The 18,395-nt window shown below is 40.3% G+C and overlaps 1 protein-coding gene across 1 annotated transcript in view; it reads left to right on the top strand.

Moving 5' to 3' along the window:
• The first annotated feature begins 14 nt into the window (after nucleotides 1-14).
• The window catches only part of OXSR1 (oxidative stress responsive kinase 1), a 103,087-nt gene continuing 84,706 nt past the window's right edge, over nucleotides 15-18,395 (top strand). The window contains exons 1-2 of the mRNA XM_059077371.2: nucleotides 15-451; nucleotides 15,971-16,083. Coding sequence (XP_058933354.1) covers nucleotides 382-451; nucleotides 15,971-16,083 — 183 coding nt within the window. The 5' untranslated portion in view covers nucleotides 15-381. The remainder of the gene's footprint in view (nucleotides 452-15,970; nucleotides 16,084-18,395) is intronic.

The following is an 18,395-nucleotide window of genomic DNA, read 5'->3' as shown; positions in this document are numbered from 1 at the left end:
GGTGACGTCAGCGCGCTGCGTGTCGGCAGGTGGAGGGAGAAGGGAAAGTTTGGCCCGTGCGTGGGGCTGGGGTGGAGGGCGGGACAGAGGGGTTGGGCCGAGGCTAAGCTCCTGTAGCTGCTGCCACGGAGGCCGAGGCCGGGACCTGGGCCGGGCAGGGGAGTGCCGGCCGCGGAGGAGCAGGAGGCGAGGTCCGCGGGTGCTTCGAGCCCCCCGCTGCTCTGCCGCGCGGCCACCCGGCGCCAGGCGCCGTCGACCCGTGGCTGTTCCAGTGGCGGTTGGTGGGGGCGCGGCGGCAGCGGTTGGGGGTGGGGAGAGGCGCGGCGAGGAGAAGAGGGAGGTCAGCGAGTTTGAGGGAGGGCCGAGTGCCGTGCAGCCGTCATGTCCGAGGACTCCAGCGCCCTTCCTTGGTCCATCAACAGGGACGATTACGAGCTGCAGGAGGTGATAGGTGAGAGCTGGCGCCGCGGAGGGGGGAGGCGCCGCGCTGGATGGCGGGTGATACGCGGGAACGAGGGGACCCGCGGGAGCTCGGAGAGCACAGGGCTCCCAGATATTCATGGGCGCTCGAGTGGCCCGGGGGGTGGTAGGGAGCGTGGGTGAGGCTCCGGGTTTGTGCAGCGCGTGCAAGGCATGGAGGGGATTTTGAGTGGCGCGCCTGTGCGGCGCGGTGGGGTGGGGTTTGAGAGGCTCACCAGAGATTTGTGTAGTGACAGATGTTTGAACCTGAGCGACAGATGTGTCTGAGAGAGAAAGAGAAGTGCAGGTGTGGGACAGGCCTTTACGAGGCGGTGCGAGAAATGGGATATTGCAGTTGGGGGCACGGCCGCCTATTCGGGGGGTGATGGGTTAGGGTGCTTTTGTTCACTCCCGCATCCGTGCGAGAACCCACACGAAGTGCCAGGCGTTGCTGGGGTAGAGCTGGGGATCCTCTCCAAATGAAGCTGCAGGTACCGCACTGAGCGATGTAGACACAACTTAACGACTGCTTGGAATTGACTTTCTAGTCAGGGAGGTAGACAGTAAATAAGAGGTAAGTAAAAAGAATTATAGGTTTTGGCAAGTGCTAGGAAGGAAATAAACAAGATGTTCTGATAGAGGATAACGTGGAGACCTAGTTGGGGGCGATTTCAAGGAAGATGCTTTTTCTCAGGCGTTTACATGTAAGTTGAGCACTGAAGGATGAGAGAGTCTTAAGAGCCTAGGGAAATTTTTTCCCGACTAAGGGATGAGGAAATGCAAAGGCTCCTGAGGAGGGAAAGAGCTTGGTGTGTTTAAGGACCTGAAAGAAAACTGGTAAGGTTAGAAAGGTAAGGGAGAAGCCAGATTTTAGGGATCTTCTGAGCCAAGGTAAGGATTTTGGAATTTTATTTTAAGTGTTATTGGAGGGCTTCAAGCAGAGACATGATACAATCTGATGGACCTGGCTATTGTGTGTGGAATGGATTTGAAGGGTGTCTGGGAATACCAGTTAGCAGAGACCAAAACTTGCACAAACATGGATTGTAATTCTCACAGAGGCACAGTGATTGGGGGAGGGTGGGGACTGGGGATGAGGGGAGTATTTGTTAGACAACAATAATCTAGTGATTTTAGAAATCAAAAGGGGGTGGGTTTAGCTAAACAGAAGCTCAATCCAACAGACACGAGCAGACCCTTGTGTGTTGGAGGAAGGAGATTGTCTGCTTTGCTAGATCAGCATCCAGTCCTAAATTAGTTTTATAACAGAGTGGCTGAAAACTCCTTAGCTGTCTTGGGCGGTGGGGGTGGGGGCGGTAGTGTTTATTGCACCGTGTAGGTGTTTAGAGAAACTTTGTCACATTTCTTTTTTTCACTTTACTTTTTGTTTCAAAACAAATCTGGGCTAAGTTTTATCTGAAACACATCACATAGTTTTCCTTTAGCCACTTCATGGATATGGTCTTTACTACATGCTGGGTCTTTGATGTGTACTGGTTGGTTCTAAAGACAGCTAACTAGGTCTCTGTCTGGATTGATTGCTTCTGAGTCCCTCAATCAGAGTTTCTTATTGAAAAAAGGGATTAAGTGGGAGATTCCAAAATGATGTCTAAAAGGTAAAGAAAGGGGGTCCTTATCATTTTAGAAAAGGAATTTTGATTTTCTTTCTGGTAAGGTGTACATCTTTCTAGGGTGAAGAGGAGGGTTGTAGTTGTTCCTAATGCTCTTGCTGTTAAGATGGCACAAGGCTCTAGAGCTTTAGAAACTTGTTAATTTGGTGTCCTCAGATCAATAAGGTGTCTGTGAGTGAGCAAAAGGGAGGCTCAGGCCTCTGGGATAGGGTTAGTCTTCATCTTATTCTCAAAGTGGTCCATGGATTAAAAAGTTAACTCCAATGTGATTTGACCACCTTATTTTTAAAAACAATTTTACTCTGAGGTATAATTTCACCCGTTTTTTAGTATAAAATTCACCCATTTTTAAATATAAAATGAAATGATTTTTAGTAAATTCATTGTGTTGTGGACCGATTAGCATAATACAGTTTTAGAATATGTTCATCACCCCAGTGAGATCCCTTGTGCCTGTTTACAGTTAATCCCTGTTCCTACCCCCGGTTTCAGGCAACTGCAAATCTACTTTCTGTCTCCATAGATTTGCCTTTTCTGGACATTTTATATAAATGGGATCGTGTAATATGCAGTCTTTTTTGTTTGGCTTCATTCACATAGCATAATATTTTTTCATTTTTAAAAGCAATTTATATACCATAAAATCCACCTGTTTTAAATGTACAGTACTATAGTTTTTTAGTAAATTTACAGAGTTGTTCAGTCATCACCACAATCCAATTTTAGAACATTTTCATCATTCCAGAAAGATGCCTCATGTACATTTGCAGTCACTCCCTGTTCCCACCCCCTGCCGAAGGCAACCACAGATCTACTTTCTGTCTCTATAGATTTGTCTTTTCTGGACATTTCATATACATATGATCATATAATATGTGATCTTTTGTGTTTGGTTTCTTTTACTTTGTGTAATGTTTTTTGAGGTTCATCCATGTTGTAGCCTGTATTAGTACATTATTCCTTTTTATTGGACACCCCTTGAAGGACATTGGGTTTCTTCTGCTTTTTGCCTATTTGGAATAATGTTGCTATGAGCATTTACATCAAATCTTTTTTTACATCAAATCTTCATGTGACCATGTTTCATTTTTCTTGAGTGGAATTGCTGGGTCATATGGTAGATTTATGTTTAACTTTTTAAGAAATGGACAAACTTTCAAAGTGACTGTACTATTTTACATTCCCATCAGCCATGTATGAGGGTCCCTATTTCTTTACATTTTTGCCAGCATTTGTTGTCTGTCTTTTTGATTATAGCCATCCTAGTGGATGTGAAGTGGTATTTGATCATGGTTTTGTTTTGCATTTTTGTAATAACTAATAATGGAGAGTATCTTTTCATGTGCTTATTTATTAGCTTTTCATATCTATTCTTTGGTAAAATGTCTATTCAAATCTTTTTCCCATTTGTGTTGCCCATTGGGTTGTTTTCTTCTCACTGAGTTATAGAGATGTGTGTGAGGGTGTGTATTCATTCTGGATATGAGTCCTTCACCTGATATATGATTTCAAATATTTACTCTCAGTTTTTTTGGGGGGGTCAGGGGGGCGTGCCACAGCTTGCGGGATCTTAGTTCCCCAACCAGGGATCTAACCCGTGCCCCCTGTAGTGGAAGCGCGGAGTCTTAACCACTGGACCACCAGGGAAGTCCTGAGAAATCTTTAGTAACCCAACATCACAAAGATTTTTTTCCTATGTTTTCTTCTTTTATAGTTTAGCTCTTAAATTTAGTCCTCTGATATATTTTGGGTTAAGTTTTCTGTAAGGTGTGAGGTAAGGTGAACCATCTTGTTTTACAGATGAAGACACTGAGACATAGGAAGGTAAAATGACCTGTCTAAAGTCAGAGCTAGTTATGGGCAGAGCTAGTACTGGCGTCCAACTGTTGCCTAATCCAGGATCCTTATTTCTGCATCTGCATTTGATTGGTTTTTGGAAGTAACTGAAGATGGTGGTCATAATCTCACCTTTTAAAGGAAATATCCTTACAGTGAAAAAAAACTGATTGGAGCAGATATTTTGTAGATAACCTTTTAGATATAGTTAGATTCATTCTCTTTTGTGTATCCTATTTTGTCATTTTTTAAAATGTTCTCTCTCTCATTAATAAGTTCCTGAAAGTTCTTAATGTACTTCCACTCCACTCCTCACACACTCTCTCTCACCCCATCTTCCCAAGAGGGAGGAAAAAAAGTTTTTCCTTGAACTACAGCCTAGTACAAGTAGCAAGGCTCAATAAAGCAGTGCATGCTTATTCTAACTTTGCTTCCATGCCAAAATGTTTGGAATACAGTATTTTGTAATAAGCTGTAAGTAGTTTTCAAAATGAATCTTTGTAATTTCTTCAGATTATACTCACTTTTTTTTTTCAGGAAACAAATGATTGAAGTCTGGGCAAAAAAGGCTTTGGGGAATCTTTTTGAATTTTCTGTTTCCAAAGGATTGTATTTTAAGGAAATGGTATAATGCTGTCTCCTTTCTCATCAAAGCACATACAGTTATTTGAACTATATTATTTTTCCACATGTGCTACTTAGGACTATATTTGGGGTTAGTTTCTCGCATGGTTTTATTCTCTCTTTTTCTGGCAAAATCCTATAGAGAAGAGAAAATTCCCTTCCTAGAACATAATAAAAGCATACAAGTTGGCAATTCAAAGGACTTCCTTTTAAAGAATTGTATCATCTTAAGCATGCTTTGGCAAAGGTTTGAACTTTAAATATGATTACTTGTAAAAGATGTAGTATTGGTCTATTAATCATTTATCTTTTCAGTGTTTTTGAGCTCCTTCCTAACCCCTACTATTGCATTAGCATTTCTGACCAGGTGTTGTACTGTATTTGATGTGTGTTGAAGCAGCTGTAATAGTATGGGCTTTGGGGTTAGACTGACCTGGATTCAAATCCTGGCATTAGCTCTTACTACCTATCTGATCTGGGGCAATTTATATAACTGTTTTAGTGTCAGTTTTTTGTCTGTAAAATGGGAATAATGGTACCTATGTCCTTGGGGCTGTTGTGCAGATTAAGTTTGTTTGCAGGAAGCTTTTAGCTCGTATTCATTACTCCATACAATCTTTGTTATCTCTTTCTTTTTTTCTTCTTTTTCTGTTTCCTAATTTTTGGTATTTCCGTAAAATGTGAAATACTACATGATTTGAAATCTTGTAACACTTGTAATCTTGTCATATTTTGAATCTGTTGTAATGTTTGTTGGACCATCACTGCATCTTTTTTTTTTTTTTTCTTATTTCCAGATCTTATTCAGGTTTAGCTGGATTTAAGGATTTATGCTGGACATGGTAGTATAGCAGTGTAAGGCCCTGCCACCTGTTGTATTGCCCACGATACAATATAGTGGCAAAGTGGGAAACCAGTCTGTCAAGGACTGTGCCATGTGGCTTTTGTTATCATGCATTTTTATTTTTGTTTGTTTGTTTTGTTTTAATTTTTATTTATTTTTTGGCTGCATTGGGTCTTCATTGCTGCATGCGGGTTTTCTCTAGTTGTGGCGAGCCGGGGCTACTCTTCTTTGCAGTGCACGGACTTCTCATTGCAGTGGCTTCTCTTGTTGCGGAGCATGGGCTCTAGGTGCACGGGCCCCGTAGTTGTGGCTCACAGGGTCTAGAGCACAGGCTCAGTAGTTGTGGCGCATGGGCTTAGTTGCTCTGTGGCATGTGGGATCTTCCTGGACCAGGGATCGAACCCATGTCGCCTGCATTGGCAGGCAGATTCTTAACCACTGTGCCACCAGGGAAGTCCGATGTTATCATGCATTTTTTAAAGTCTCAATAAATATTTACTATTTACCTCAGCCTAGGTTTAGAAAATTGTTCTTTAAGATCCGTTTTTAGTAAGGTGTGATTCACCTACCTTTGATACTGCAGTGAAGGCAGCCTACTAGCTTTATTCTCTACTTCCCTCCCCTTTTAAATTTTCATTAGTTGTTCACTAGCTACACATTTGATGTCTAAAGTATTGTTTTCCAAATACAGATTCCAGGATCCCACCTCTAGCTCCTCCATAAATGTGAAAGCCGTTATGTTCTATTGATAGAGTGATGCTTAATGGTTAGTGTATTTTCTCCCCCTGATTGGAAGACTTAGCTATGATAACATTTTCAATGAAGCCAGCATTGGGCCAACAACCTCATAGGTTTGTATCAAATAGGGATTGCATTAGGCTGCATGTAACGGAAAACAAATAATACTGGCTTAATAAAATACTTTTTTGCTCCCTTTATATGACACAAAAACTGGAGTGGCAGCCTAGGTGCCATTAGGCACCCAGGCTCCTAGTTTTTCACTCCACTCCACTTAGCATGTGACTTGCATTCTCATAGTTGCAAGATAGCTGTTCCACCCCTAGCCTTGTGCTTGTGTTCCAGGCCAGAAGAATATGGTAAAAGGACAAAGTCACATGACAACTCAGTTGGCTCCCTTTCAAAGGGCTTTCTTTCTTGGAAGCCTTACTCAGTGATACATTTCTCTTTTATTGGACAGAACTGTGTCATTTGGCTATTTGCAAATGAAATGAAGCTTTTTATGCAAGCATGTTATTACTTAAAGCAAAATAGGTAAAAGTTCTCTTGTTAAAGAAGGGAAAATTGTATGTTGGCTAGGCAACTAAAAATGTTGGCCACAGGTTTTTAAAATTTTAATTAAAATAGTTAAATAAGACCCTGCAAGTAAATAATTTAACCTGACACATAGTAATGAGTTAATGTTAGCTTTAAAGAGTCAATTGCCTACCAATTAAGAGTATGGTGTTGAAACGTCATGTAGTTCTGGTTTCTAGGCCCTACTCTGCATCTTACTAATTTATGACATAAGTCTTACCTTTGCTTGCATTGCTTTGTAAGATCAATAATACCTAACTCATGGGATTATTGGGAGAATTAGATGAAAAAAAAGAAGTGCAAGTAAAGAGAGTGCTCAGCATAGTACTTGGCGCACAGAGTAAGTGCTCAATAAATGGTAACGCTCATGACGGTAATAATGAGGTAATGCCCGTGAAGACAGGGCTATTTTTGTGTTTGTTCTGCTCCAAATGAGCAACATTTTTTTTTCTTGAAAATATATGTCACTACTTGATTCATTAATCTATCCAACAAATATTTACTGACCTCCTCTTGTGTGTCAGGCACTATTTGGATGCTAGAGATACAGCAGCAAAGCAAACAGACAGAAATCCCTTGTGGTGGTGATGAAGGACAAATATAAAGTAGGGAAAGGGGTGGTGAACTGCTAGGGATAGAGGTAAGTTTTAAAGAGGTTAAGGAAAGCCTCACTGAGAAGGTGACATTTGAGGAAAGACCTGAAGGAGGTGGAGAAGTGAACATTGTGGTTATCTGTAGGTAGTTTGGTCTAAGCAGAGGGAACATCAGGAGCAAAGGTCCTGAAGAAGGAGCACACTGATGTGACTAAGGAATAATGAGGTAAGGGTGGCTGGAGCAGAGTGATTCAGAGGTTGAAGAGGCAGACGGGTTGAAGAGATCAGGAGAGTAAGGTGGTAGATACGGATGGATGGTCGGGGCCATCAGATGGTATGAAGCGTGGTGAGTCATTGTGGTACTTGGCTTTTGCTTTGCATAAGATTTTGTGTTTTAAAAGGATAACCTGGGCTGCTATGTGGAGAATAGTTTTGTAAGGGTATGAGGGTAGGAGAGGTTATCCAGGGGAGAGAGGTAGTAGTGGAGGTGGTGAGAAGCAGTCAGATGCTGGTGTAGCATATTTTGAAGTTAGAGATATGCCATTGGATTGAATGTGAGAAGTATCCAAGATATTTGACAGGAGCATCCAGAAGGATGGGGTTAATATCCGTTGAGATAGAGATCACCAGAGTGAACAGGAGAGAGAAGATGATTCATTGCAAAACCATCAGGCTGCTTGAATAATTACTCAGAGCATATGGCAGTGTCTTTATTTTCATCTTTGTATGGAGAGAGAGCGTGATTTTTATGATAATGACTGTTCTTTCAGCTGTTTCTGTGAAGGAGCTTTAATTTTCAGTATGACTCTGACAAGAGGGCTAATTCAGAAAAAGGTTTACGAAATTGTAAATTCCTGTATTTTCCATGGTTCAGGTGACAGTACCTTAGTCATCTTTCAGAATGAACAGTCTGGACTAGCTCTTTAGTTGGTGTTAAAGCCTTACTAAAAAATACTTAAAATCTTTAGAATATGTATCTGTAATAGTGACGGTTGGTCAGAATTTGGGGGAAAAATATCTTCAGTTGATTTGGTTCATTTGATTTATTTTTTCCTCACAGGTAGGAATAAAATCCATATTTTTGCTTACTCTTTTAAATTTCAGGATCTAGTAAAGTGGAGAGAGACTGTGAAATTTTTTTTAGTCCCCCTCATGCCTTTGGGCAGCTCCTTTTCTGTCTCAAGAGATAACATTGCCCAGTTTGAAGGATTTCAGGAGAAAGCTCAGTCATGGTTTTTCACTTGAATCCATTCTGGTGTGTCATGTACACTAACACAGCAGTTAAAGACCAGCTAGGAGAGGACAGAAGAGTGGAAGAGGGGGCATGGGGGATGGTGCATGGAGGATGCAAAACATGTAAAATAGTGAACTTCTGAATTAGGATGTTTTATAGGAAATTGTTTTACATTTTCCATTATATTATTCTTCATATTAAGCCAATGCTTATTTGCTGGCATTAGAACAGTAGCTTTCACACTTTGACTAAACCATTCCTAACAGTTACCTTTTACATATTTTCGTGTGTATTTACACTGAAGTAAAAGTTTTACAAGATAATATTTACTTTTTTATTTTTTTATATATTTTTAAATTGAAGTATAGTTGATAGATAATGTTTACTTTTACTATGTGCAGTACATACTGATGGTTTCTAATTTGATTTTGTTTTCTCTAAGAAAAATGATGGTTGAAACCCAGTAAGTTGACTTGTGGTTTGAAAAATTCCTCATGAAGGAACCTGCTTTAAAGAAGAGAAAGAAAAAATATGTATTGTGGGGCTTCCCTGGTGGCACAGTGGTTGGGAATCCGCCTGCCAATGTACTAAACACGGGTTCGAGCCCTGGTCCAGGAGGATCCCACGTGCTGCAGAGCAACTAGGCCCGTTTGCCACGGCTGCTGAGCCTGCGTTCTAGAGCCTTGGAGCCACAGCTCCTGAAGCCCTTGTGCATTGAGCCCGTGCTCCACAAGGGGAGAGGCCCCGCAATGAGAAGCCCGTGCACCATGACAAAGAGTAGCCCCCGCTCGCTGCAACTAGAGAAAGCCCGCGCACAGCAATGAAGACCCAGTGCAGCCAAAAATAAATTTATTTTAAAAAATATGTATCACACAGTAATTATATGAAGAAAAAGCAATTTTGAGTAGAATGCTTCATGTAAAATGCAACATGCTTTCAATATTTTTCTTCCCCCATGCCCTCTTTTGTAAACATTTTTGTGAAATTACTTAAAAAATAATAATTATTTAATTTTGGCTGCATTGGGTCTTCGTTGCTGGGCGCGGGCTTTTTCTAGTTGCGGCGAGTGGGGGCTACTCTTCGTTGTGGTGCGTGGGCTTCTCACTGCAGTGGCTTCTCTTGTTGTGGAGCATGGGCTCTAGGCACTTGGGCTTCAGTAGTTGTGGCACTCGGGCTCAGTAGTTGTGGCTCACGGGCTCTAGAGCGCAGGCTCATTAGTTGTGGTGCATGGGCTTAGTTGCTCCGTGGCATGTGGGGTCTTCCGAACCAGGGATTGAACCTGTGTCCCCTGCATTGGCAGGTGGATTCTTAACCACCAGGGAAGTCCCTGAAATTATTTTTTATTTGGGAAGAAAATGAGAGAATGGAAAGGAAGGAAGAAAGAATTTAATGATTGCACATTTTTTCTTTTTTACTGTTTACATCTCATCTCTATCCAAGGCTGTATGTACAGGAGAACCCGTGATTAAAACATTGAAAAATACTACAATTTAAGTGGTATGGTTAGAGATGGGGAGTTGGTGAGGATAATTTATCCTCATGTGTTTTGGTAAAGATTCAAGTACTTTAGAAGCGTAATAAACCTACCCTATGCCAAATACTTGAGGAGACACAGCTATGTCTTTTAACAGTTTAAATGTCTAATAGGAAGATAATAGGTAAATAAATGAACAATAATGACATTTATTGAGCATTGCTATTTCCAAGCACATAATCAGGGAACCAAGACTTAACCCTGCTAATGGTGGCGGAGTTTGTTTGAATCTAAGTGTGTTTTCTATGGAGCTTCCTGAAGTTAGGTGAGTTTTGACTTGGGCTTTAAAAGGAGGGGGAGGTATGGATTAATATGTAGAAAGCAAGGTGAATGGTTTGCACAGAGGAATGGAGATGGGGAAAACTAAATTGCATCTGGGGTATGGAAAATAAGTTAAAAGCGTTGAGTTATCAAGAAGTACAGTATTGGGACTTCCCTGGTGGTACAGTGGTTAGGAATCCGCCTGCCAGTGCAGGGGACACGGGTTCGAGCCCTGGTCCGGGAGGATCCCACATGCTGCAGAGCAGCTAGGCCTGTGCACCACAACTACTGAGCCTGTGCTCTAGAGCCCACGAGCCACAACTACTAAAGCCCGCGTGCCTAGAGCCTGTGCTCCACAACAAGAGAAGCCACCGCAATGAGAAGCCCGCTCACCACAGCAAAGAGTAGCCCCAGCTCGCTGCAACTAGAGAAAGGCTGTGTGCAGCAATGAAGACCCAATGCAGCCAAAAATAAATAAATGAATGAATTTTTTTAAAAAGAAAGAAGTACAGTATCAAGTAGTGGCTGTGGTTTAGTGATCTGAGGAGTGATATTGTGCAAATGGACCTTGAAGATTATTTTATTAAGGGTAATAGATGGATTGAAGCCTAGGCTTTGTTTTTCTTTTTTTAAAGCAATCTACAGAACTTAGAGATTACTATCTATATGTGTACTGTACTCATTTGTGTGCATGTGTGTATGGTTCTGTGCAGTTTTATTACATGTGTACCTTTGTGTAACTACCACTAACTAAATTCAAGACACAGAACTGTATTCCACCACAAAGTCCCTCTGCCTACTTTATAGCCCTCCTAACCTGTCTACTCACATCCCTAATCCCTGACAACCACTGATCTGTTCTCTGTTGCTGTTATTTTTGTTATTTCAAGAGTGTTATATATTATATAAATGGAGTCATAAAATATGTAACTTTCTGAGATTGGCTTTTTTCATTCAGCATAGTGCACTTGAGGTTCATCCAAGTAATTGTGCATATCAATAGTTTGTTCATTTTTATTGCTGAGTAATATTTGTCTTTGTGGACATACTGTATGTTTAACCATTCACCTGTTAAAGGATATTTGGGTAGTTTCCAGTTTTTAGCTATTGTGAATAAAGCTGCTGTGAATATTCATATACAAGTTTCTGTGTGAACAGAAACTTGTATGTGAATTTTTAATTTCTCTAAGAAAATTTTTAATTTTAATTTCTCTCAGATAAATACCCAGGCATACAAATGCTGAGTTGTACAAGTTCATTTTTAGTTTTAAAAGAAATGGACAAACTATTTTCTGAGTGGCTATACCATATTTTATATTTCTGCCTACATTGTATGAGTGATCCAGTTTAACCATATCCTCACCAGCATTTAGTGTTATCACTTAAAAAAATTTATTTTAGCCATTCTGGTAGGTTATTCCATCTCTGTTGAATTGCTTTTGTACCTTTGCCAAAAATCACTGTGGCACATTTGTGTGAATGTATTTCTGGGTTCTCTGTTCTGTTTTGTGTGCATGTGAGTGTGTCCCTCTGCCTATGCCACACTGTCTTGATTACTGTAACTATATAATAAGTCTTTAAATTGGATGGTATGAATCCTTCAACTTTTTTCTTTTTCTTTTTTTCAATTAATTTTATTTATTTTATTTTTGACTGCATTGGGTCTTCTTTCTGTCGCACAGGCTTCTCTATTGTGGTGGCTTCTCTTGTTGTGGAGCAGGGGCTCTAGGCGCACAGGCTTCAGTAGTTGTGGCTCGAGGGCTCTAGAGCGCAGGCTCAGTAGTTGTGGCACACAGGCTTAGTTGCTCTGCGCCATGTGGGATCTTCCCGGACCAGGGCTCAAACCAGTGTTCCCTGCATTGGCAGGCAGATTCTTAACCACTGCACCACCAGGGAAGCCCTGTTCATCTTCTTTACTATTGTGTTCATTATTTTAGGGCCTTCCCTTTTCATATAAACTTTAGAGTAAGCAGTGTATGTGTGTAGAATACTTCGCCAGGATTTTGATAGGAATTGCCTTAAACCTATATGTAGTCAATTTGGGGAGCATTGACATCTTTACTGTGTTGATTTTTCGAATCCATGAACATGGTAAGTCTCCAGTTATTTAGGTCTTTTTTGTTTTCTTTGTTTGGTATTTTGTAATTTTCAGCATATAGATCCTGTTCATATTTTATTGGATTTATACCTAAATGCTTCATTTTGGGGGAGCAATTGTAAATGATATTGTGTTTTAAGATTTTGTTTTCCACTTGATTGTTGTTAGTGTATAGAAATGCAGTTGGTTTTTGTGTGTTGATCTTTTATCTTGCAACCTTGCTAAACTCTTTTATTAGTTTTAGAAGCTTTTCTTATATAGACGGTCATGACATCTACAGACAGGGACAGTTTTATTTCTTCTTTTCCAATCTGGATGCCTTTTCTTTTTCTTGCTTTATTGTGTTGTCTAGGAGTTCCAGTGCTATGTTGAATAAAAGTGATAAGAATGAGTATCTTTGCCTTTTTCGTAATCTTAGAGGGAAGTCAGTCTTTCACCAGTATGATGTTAGCTGTAAGGGTTTTTTTTGTAGATGTTCTTTATGAGGTTGAAGACGTTCCCCTCTATTTCTAGTTTGCTGAGAGCTTTTTTATCATGAATGGTGTTGAATTTTTATAAAGTGTTTTTGTGTCAGTGGATATGCTCATGATTTTTCTTCTTTAGCCTGTTGATACAGTGTATTACATTGATTTTTTTTTTAATTGTACCAGCCTTGCATACCTGGAATACATACTACTTGGTTGTGGTGTATTATCTATTGCTGGATTCAGTTGGCTAACGTTTTGTCAAGGATTTTGCAGCTAAGTGCATGAGAGGTATTGGTCTGTAGTTACTTTGTTTTGTTTTGTTTTTTCTTGTGATGTCTTTGTTTTGTTTTGGTGTTGGTAATACTGGCTTCATGAAATGAGTTGGAAAGTGCTCCTGCTTCTTCCTTTTTTTCTAAATTGTTGAACTATGAGCTAAAGTTGTTTGTAGTATGTAGTATTCCCTTTTTTAAAAAGATCAGGATATGTCACTTAACATAAAACTAACCATTTTTTTAACATCTTTATTGGAGTATAATTGTTTTACAATATTGTGTTAAAAACTAATCATTTTTTTAAGTGTACAGTTCAGTGGTTTTTTTAGTATATTCAGTGTTTTGCATCCATCATCATTGTCTAATTCCAGAGCATTTTCTCACCCCAGAAAGAAATTGTACTCATTAAGCAGTAACCTCCCATTCTCCTCTTCTCCTAGCCCCTGGTAACTAATCTGTTTTCTGTGTCTATGGATTTGCCTGTTCTATGGACATTTCATATATATGGAGTCATACAATACATGGTCTTTTGTGATTGGTTTACTTCTCATAGTACGTTTTCAAGGTTCCTCCCTTGGCTCATGGCTCCATTACTCTTACCTCTGCTTTCATTGTCTCATCTTCTCTGACTCTGATGCTCCTTTGTCTCTTTTATAAAGACCCTTGTAATTAAATTGGGCCCACCCATATAATCCAGGATCATCTTTCCATCCTTAATTTAATAACATGGGCCAAGTCTTTTTGCCATTTATGGTAACATTCACAGGTCTCAAGGATTAGGATGTGGTCACCTTGGGGGGCGGGTATTATTCTACCTACGACACAGATTTTAGAGCTTTTATAATTATTCCACTTCTCCCTGACGCTCTGTTCTTTTTTTTCAGTCTGTTTTCTCTCTGCTGTTTAGATTGAGTAGAATTATTGATCTTATCCTCAGGTTCACTGAATTTATCCTGTTATCTCTATTTTTCTATTGTGCTTCTCCAGCAGGTTTTATATTTTGGAAATGATATGTTTTAGTTGTATAATTTCCAGTTAGTGCTTTTTTTTTTAGTAATCTCTGTTTCCTTATTGAGGCTTTTCTATTTTTTTATTTTGTTTTAAGATAATTCTTAACTGTTTGTTGAAGCACTTTTATGATGGTTGCTTTAAAATTCTTGTCAGGGGGCTTCCCTGGTGGCGCAGTGGTTGAGAGTCCGCCTGCCAGTGCAGGGGACACGGGTTCGTGCCCCAGTCCCGGAGGATCCCACATGCCCTGGAGCGGCAGGGCCCATGAGCCATGGTCACTGAGCCTGTGCGTCCGGAGCCTGTGCTCCGCAATGGGAGAGGCCACAACAGTGAGAGGCCCGCGTACCACAAAAAATAAAAAATAAATAAAATAAAATTCTTGTCAGATAATTCCAACCTACGTAATTCATTTTGGTGTTTGTATCAGTGTGATTGTCTTTTCTCATTCAAGTGTGTTTTTCCTGGTTCTTGGTGTGATGATGTGATTTTCTTTTTTTAAATTGTGTGATGGACATTTAGGATATTAATGTTAGGAGACTCCTGATCCTATTTAAAATTTCTATTTTAGTAGGCAGTTACTCTCCTTAGATTTAATGTGTAAGTCCTGGCCTACTTTTGTGAGCTATGTAATTCTTATGATAATTGAGTTTTCTGAGCTCTGGCAGTGGTGATATCTTCTGCTTTATTCTTCTGGCACAGCAGGACTCCTATTTAATCTCTACAGGTGTTACCTGGGCTGACTGGTAGGTGTGGGTCTGGTTCCCCCCCACCCCCCCACCCCAATCTGTGGGCAGATTGGCTGGATGTTGCCCCAGGTGTGGGGCAGGGACCTAGTTGCCCCTTTGGTGAATCTGACCTGCTGCTGTCTGGGTGTGGGGTGGAGACCCTGCTGATGCTGTTGCTGTGGTGGGTTGGGTGGATTGTCCCGGATAAGGATTGGGAAATCTGTCTTCTAGGTTGCTACTGAGCTTCCCCTTTCACAGTCCTTTGGCTAGAAAGGATTTTTCTCATTTGTCTGTTTGTCTATCCCTGTTGGTTCCAGGAAGCAGGCTGTTCTGGTGCTTACTCATGGATATGTGCGAGATAAAAGAAAAGCCCAGGGAGCTTACAGTAGTGCTTTTCCTCACGTCTTGAGGATCCTAGCCAGTCCATCTTCTTCTTTCCACCTTTCAGATTGTCTGTTTCAGATTGTCTTTATGATTGTTGAATTATTTCTAAGGTATTTAGTTGTATTTAGAGAAGAGCAGGGAAATATGAGCCTACACCATCATATTCTAGAACTTCTGGAACTCTAGCAACTTTTATTAGTGTGTGTGTGTGTGTGTGTGTGTGTGTGTGTGTGTGTGTGTGTGTGTGTGTGCTGGTGTTTATTGACAATTCTATGAAATGGTCAAGGCTTTTGCTTTTATTGACACCCTACTTTTTTTTTTTTTTTTTTTTTTTTTTTTTGTGGTATGCGGGCCTCTCACTGTTGTGGCCTCTCCGGTTGCAGAGCACAGGCTCCGGACGCACAGGCTCAGCGGCCATGGCTCACGGGCCCAGCCACTCCGCAGCATGTGGGATCTTCCCGGACCGGGGCACGAACCTGTGTCCCCTGCATGGGCAGGCGGACTCTCAACCACTGCGCCACCAGGGAAGCCCGACACCCTACTTTTTAGAGTGTTTTCTCTGCATTTTTTGTTGAGTGTAAGAATAAGTTAAGAATTATCCTCTTGTTTAAATTGTGTAGGAATTAAAAATGTCTTGTTTTTATCTACCCCTCTACATATTTACTCATTTATGTATTTATCTTTAGGGAGTGGAGCTACGGCTGTGGTCCAAGCAGCATATTGTGCCCCTAAAAAGGAGAAAGTGGCGATTAAACGGATAAACCTTGAGAAATGTCAAACTAGCATGGATGAACTCCTGGTATGCACTTCTCATATTTCTTGTATATTCATGTTAGAGTGGGAAATAACTTGAAGTTTTTTGTTTTTTATTTTTTAAAAAGGTTTGTGATTTCTTCATTAATAAGTAATGCTTATTGTAAAATTGATAAAATCCAGGTAAGCAGAAAAAAATTATAGTCTTCTCATTCTGAGATTGACACTTGCTATATGTGCACATTTAAACATCTTTGTATTTTCATAATAATGTAACCATATACTTGTTCTTTTCAATTAAAAATTTATCATAAAATTCTTTCTGTGTCTATAAATATGAATTAATGTAGCTTTCAATATGTATGTAGTGTTCCATTGAATACTTTATCTAACCTGTTCTCTAGTATTGGATGATTTTTGTTTCCTCTTTGTTGTTATAAACAATGCTTGCTTACTTCTCACTTTCCTTAAAAGAGTATCATGCAATTATGATTTCTGGGTCAAATGAAGTATCCTTTAAAAGGCTTTAGCCTTCTAGGAACATGGTACCAACCTGCATTCTGACCATTGTTGCAGGATGAGAGGTAGAATGACCCCGCAGCAGCATTGGCTTCTCCAAGGGCTAGGGTCAGGGAGAAGAAAGGGTATCCCAAGGAGCCACAGCTGCATGAGATGTTCTGTGGTGTTAAAAGCTAGCCACACAGGGATTGTTTTGTACTTTTATGCTCCATGACACCTAGACTAGTTTTTAAGTATATAGTAAGTACTCAGCAAGGGAAATGAAATAGTTTTTCCAAATCATTTAATTTTTTAAATCCTCAGTTTCTTTGGTTTAAATTGGAAATAATATCTGCTTCTGCTTTGTGTACGTCATGAGGTTTTTCTTTTTTTAAAAAAAATTTATTTATTTATTTATGGCTGCGTTGGGTCTTCGTTGCCGCGCATGGGCTTTCTCTAGTTGCGGTGAGCGGAGGGCTACTCTTAGTTGCGGTGCGCGGGCTTCTTATTGCGGTGGCTTCTCTTGTTGCAGAGCACGGGCTCTAGGCACGCAGGCTCTAGAGTGCAGGCTCAGTAGTTGTGGCGCACGGGATTAGTTGCTCTGTGGCGTATGGGATATTCCCGGACCAGGGATCGAACCCGTGTCCCCTGCATTGGCAGGCAAATTCTTAACCACTGCACCACCAGGGAAGTCCTTTATGAGGTTTTTCTTGAAGACTGAATGATATAGTACTTGAAAACCATAAGCTGCCACACAAATATGAACTAATATTGTTATATTGTTAAGTAATTTCTCTAAGATCATGTACAGCTAATAGTAGAAAGGACAGGAACTAAGACTGGTATGATATATCAGTCCTAGATTGGGTTTAATTTCTGGTGTAGTCTGTAGTGAGTATTTAGGGAATAATTGGAATAAAGAAAAAGAGATAATAGAATTATATATTGAACTTTCAGCAGATGAGACAAATGTATTTCTTCTGGAGTTGGTAATGCATAAGCAGAAGCTGAAGAGTTGGGTTACTGGAGTGATCTAGAGCCGTCTTTGGTGAGAGAACACACACTTGGAAGGAGATGCTGATTGAAATGCTATGTGATGAACTTGGATTTACAGATGCCAGCAATACCTTAGAGCACCATTTGGGCATTTGAACTGCAGTGATCATAAAAGAAGTCTAAATTGTAAACTAATTCTTATTGTTAAAGAAAAACAATATTTAAAATTTTTCACATCTTTATTGGAGTATAATTGCTTTACAGTGTTGTGTTTGTTTCTGCTGTACAACAAATTGAATCAGCTATACATGTACCTACATCCCCATATCCCCTCCCTCTTTAGCATCCCTGCCAGCCTCCCTATCCCATCCCTCTAGGTGGTCACAAAGCATCGAGCTGATCTCCCTGTGCTATGCAGCAGTTTCCCACTAGCCATCCATTTTACATTTGGTAGTGTATATATGTCAGTGCTACTCTCTCACTTCATCCCAGCTTCCCCTTCCCCCCGTGTCCTCAAGTCCATTCTCTATGTCTGTGTCTTTATTCCTGCCCTGCCACTAGGTTCATTAGTACTGCTTTTTTAGATTCCATATATATGCGTTAGCATACGGTATTTGGAAAAACAATATTTTTAACCCATATATTAACACTGGAATTTGAAAAGCCCAGTATGAATTCCTGTCATTTGCCAGTTATTTTACATAATCTATAAGGGTAGTGTAAAGATGAATGAAAGTCTTATTATTTATTACTTTATGACTAAAGAAACTGAGGCTCAAAGTTTAAATAACTTGACTACTAAGCACATATGATGATAATAGCAAACATCTTTTCAGTACTAGGCACTAGTGTACTTTAACCTCA

This window comes from Kogia breviceps, chromosome 10 (genome assembly GCF_026419965.1).
Source record: "Kogia breviceps isolate mKogBre1 chromosome 10, mKogBre1 haplotype 1, whole genome shotgun sequence".
NCBI classification, from domain to species: Eukaryota; Metazoa; Chordata; class Mammalia; order Artiodactyla; family Physeteridae; genus Kogia; species Kogia breviceps.
Note: the sequence above shows the minus strand (reverse complement) of the source record. Positions and strands in the feature narration are given on the sequence as shown.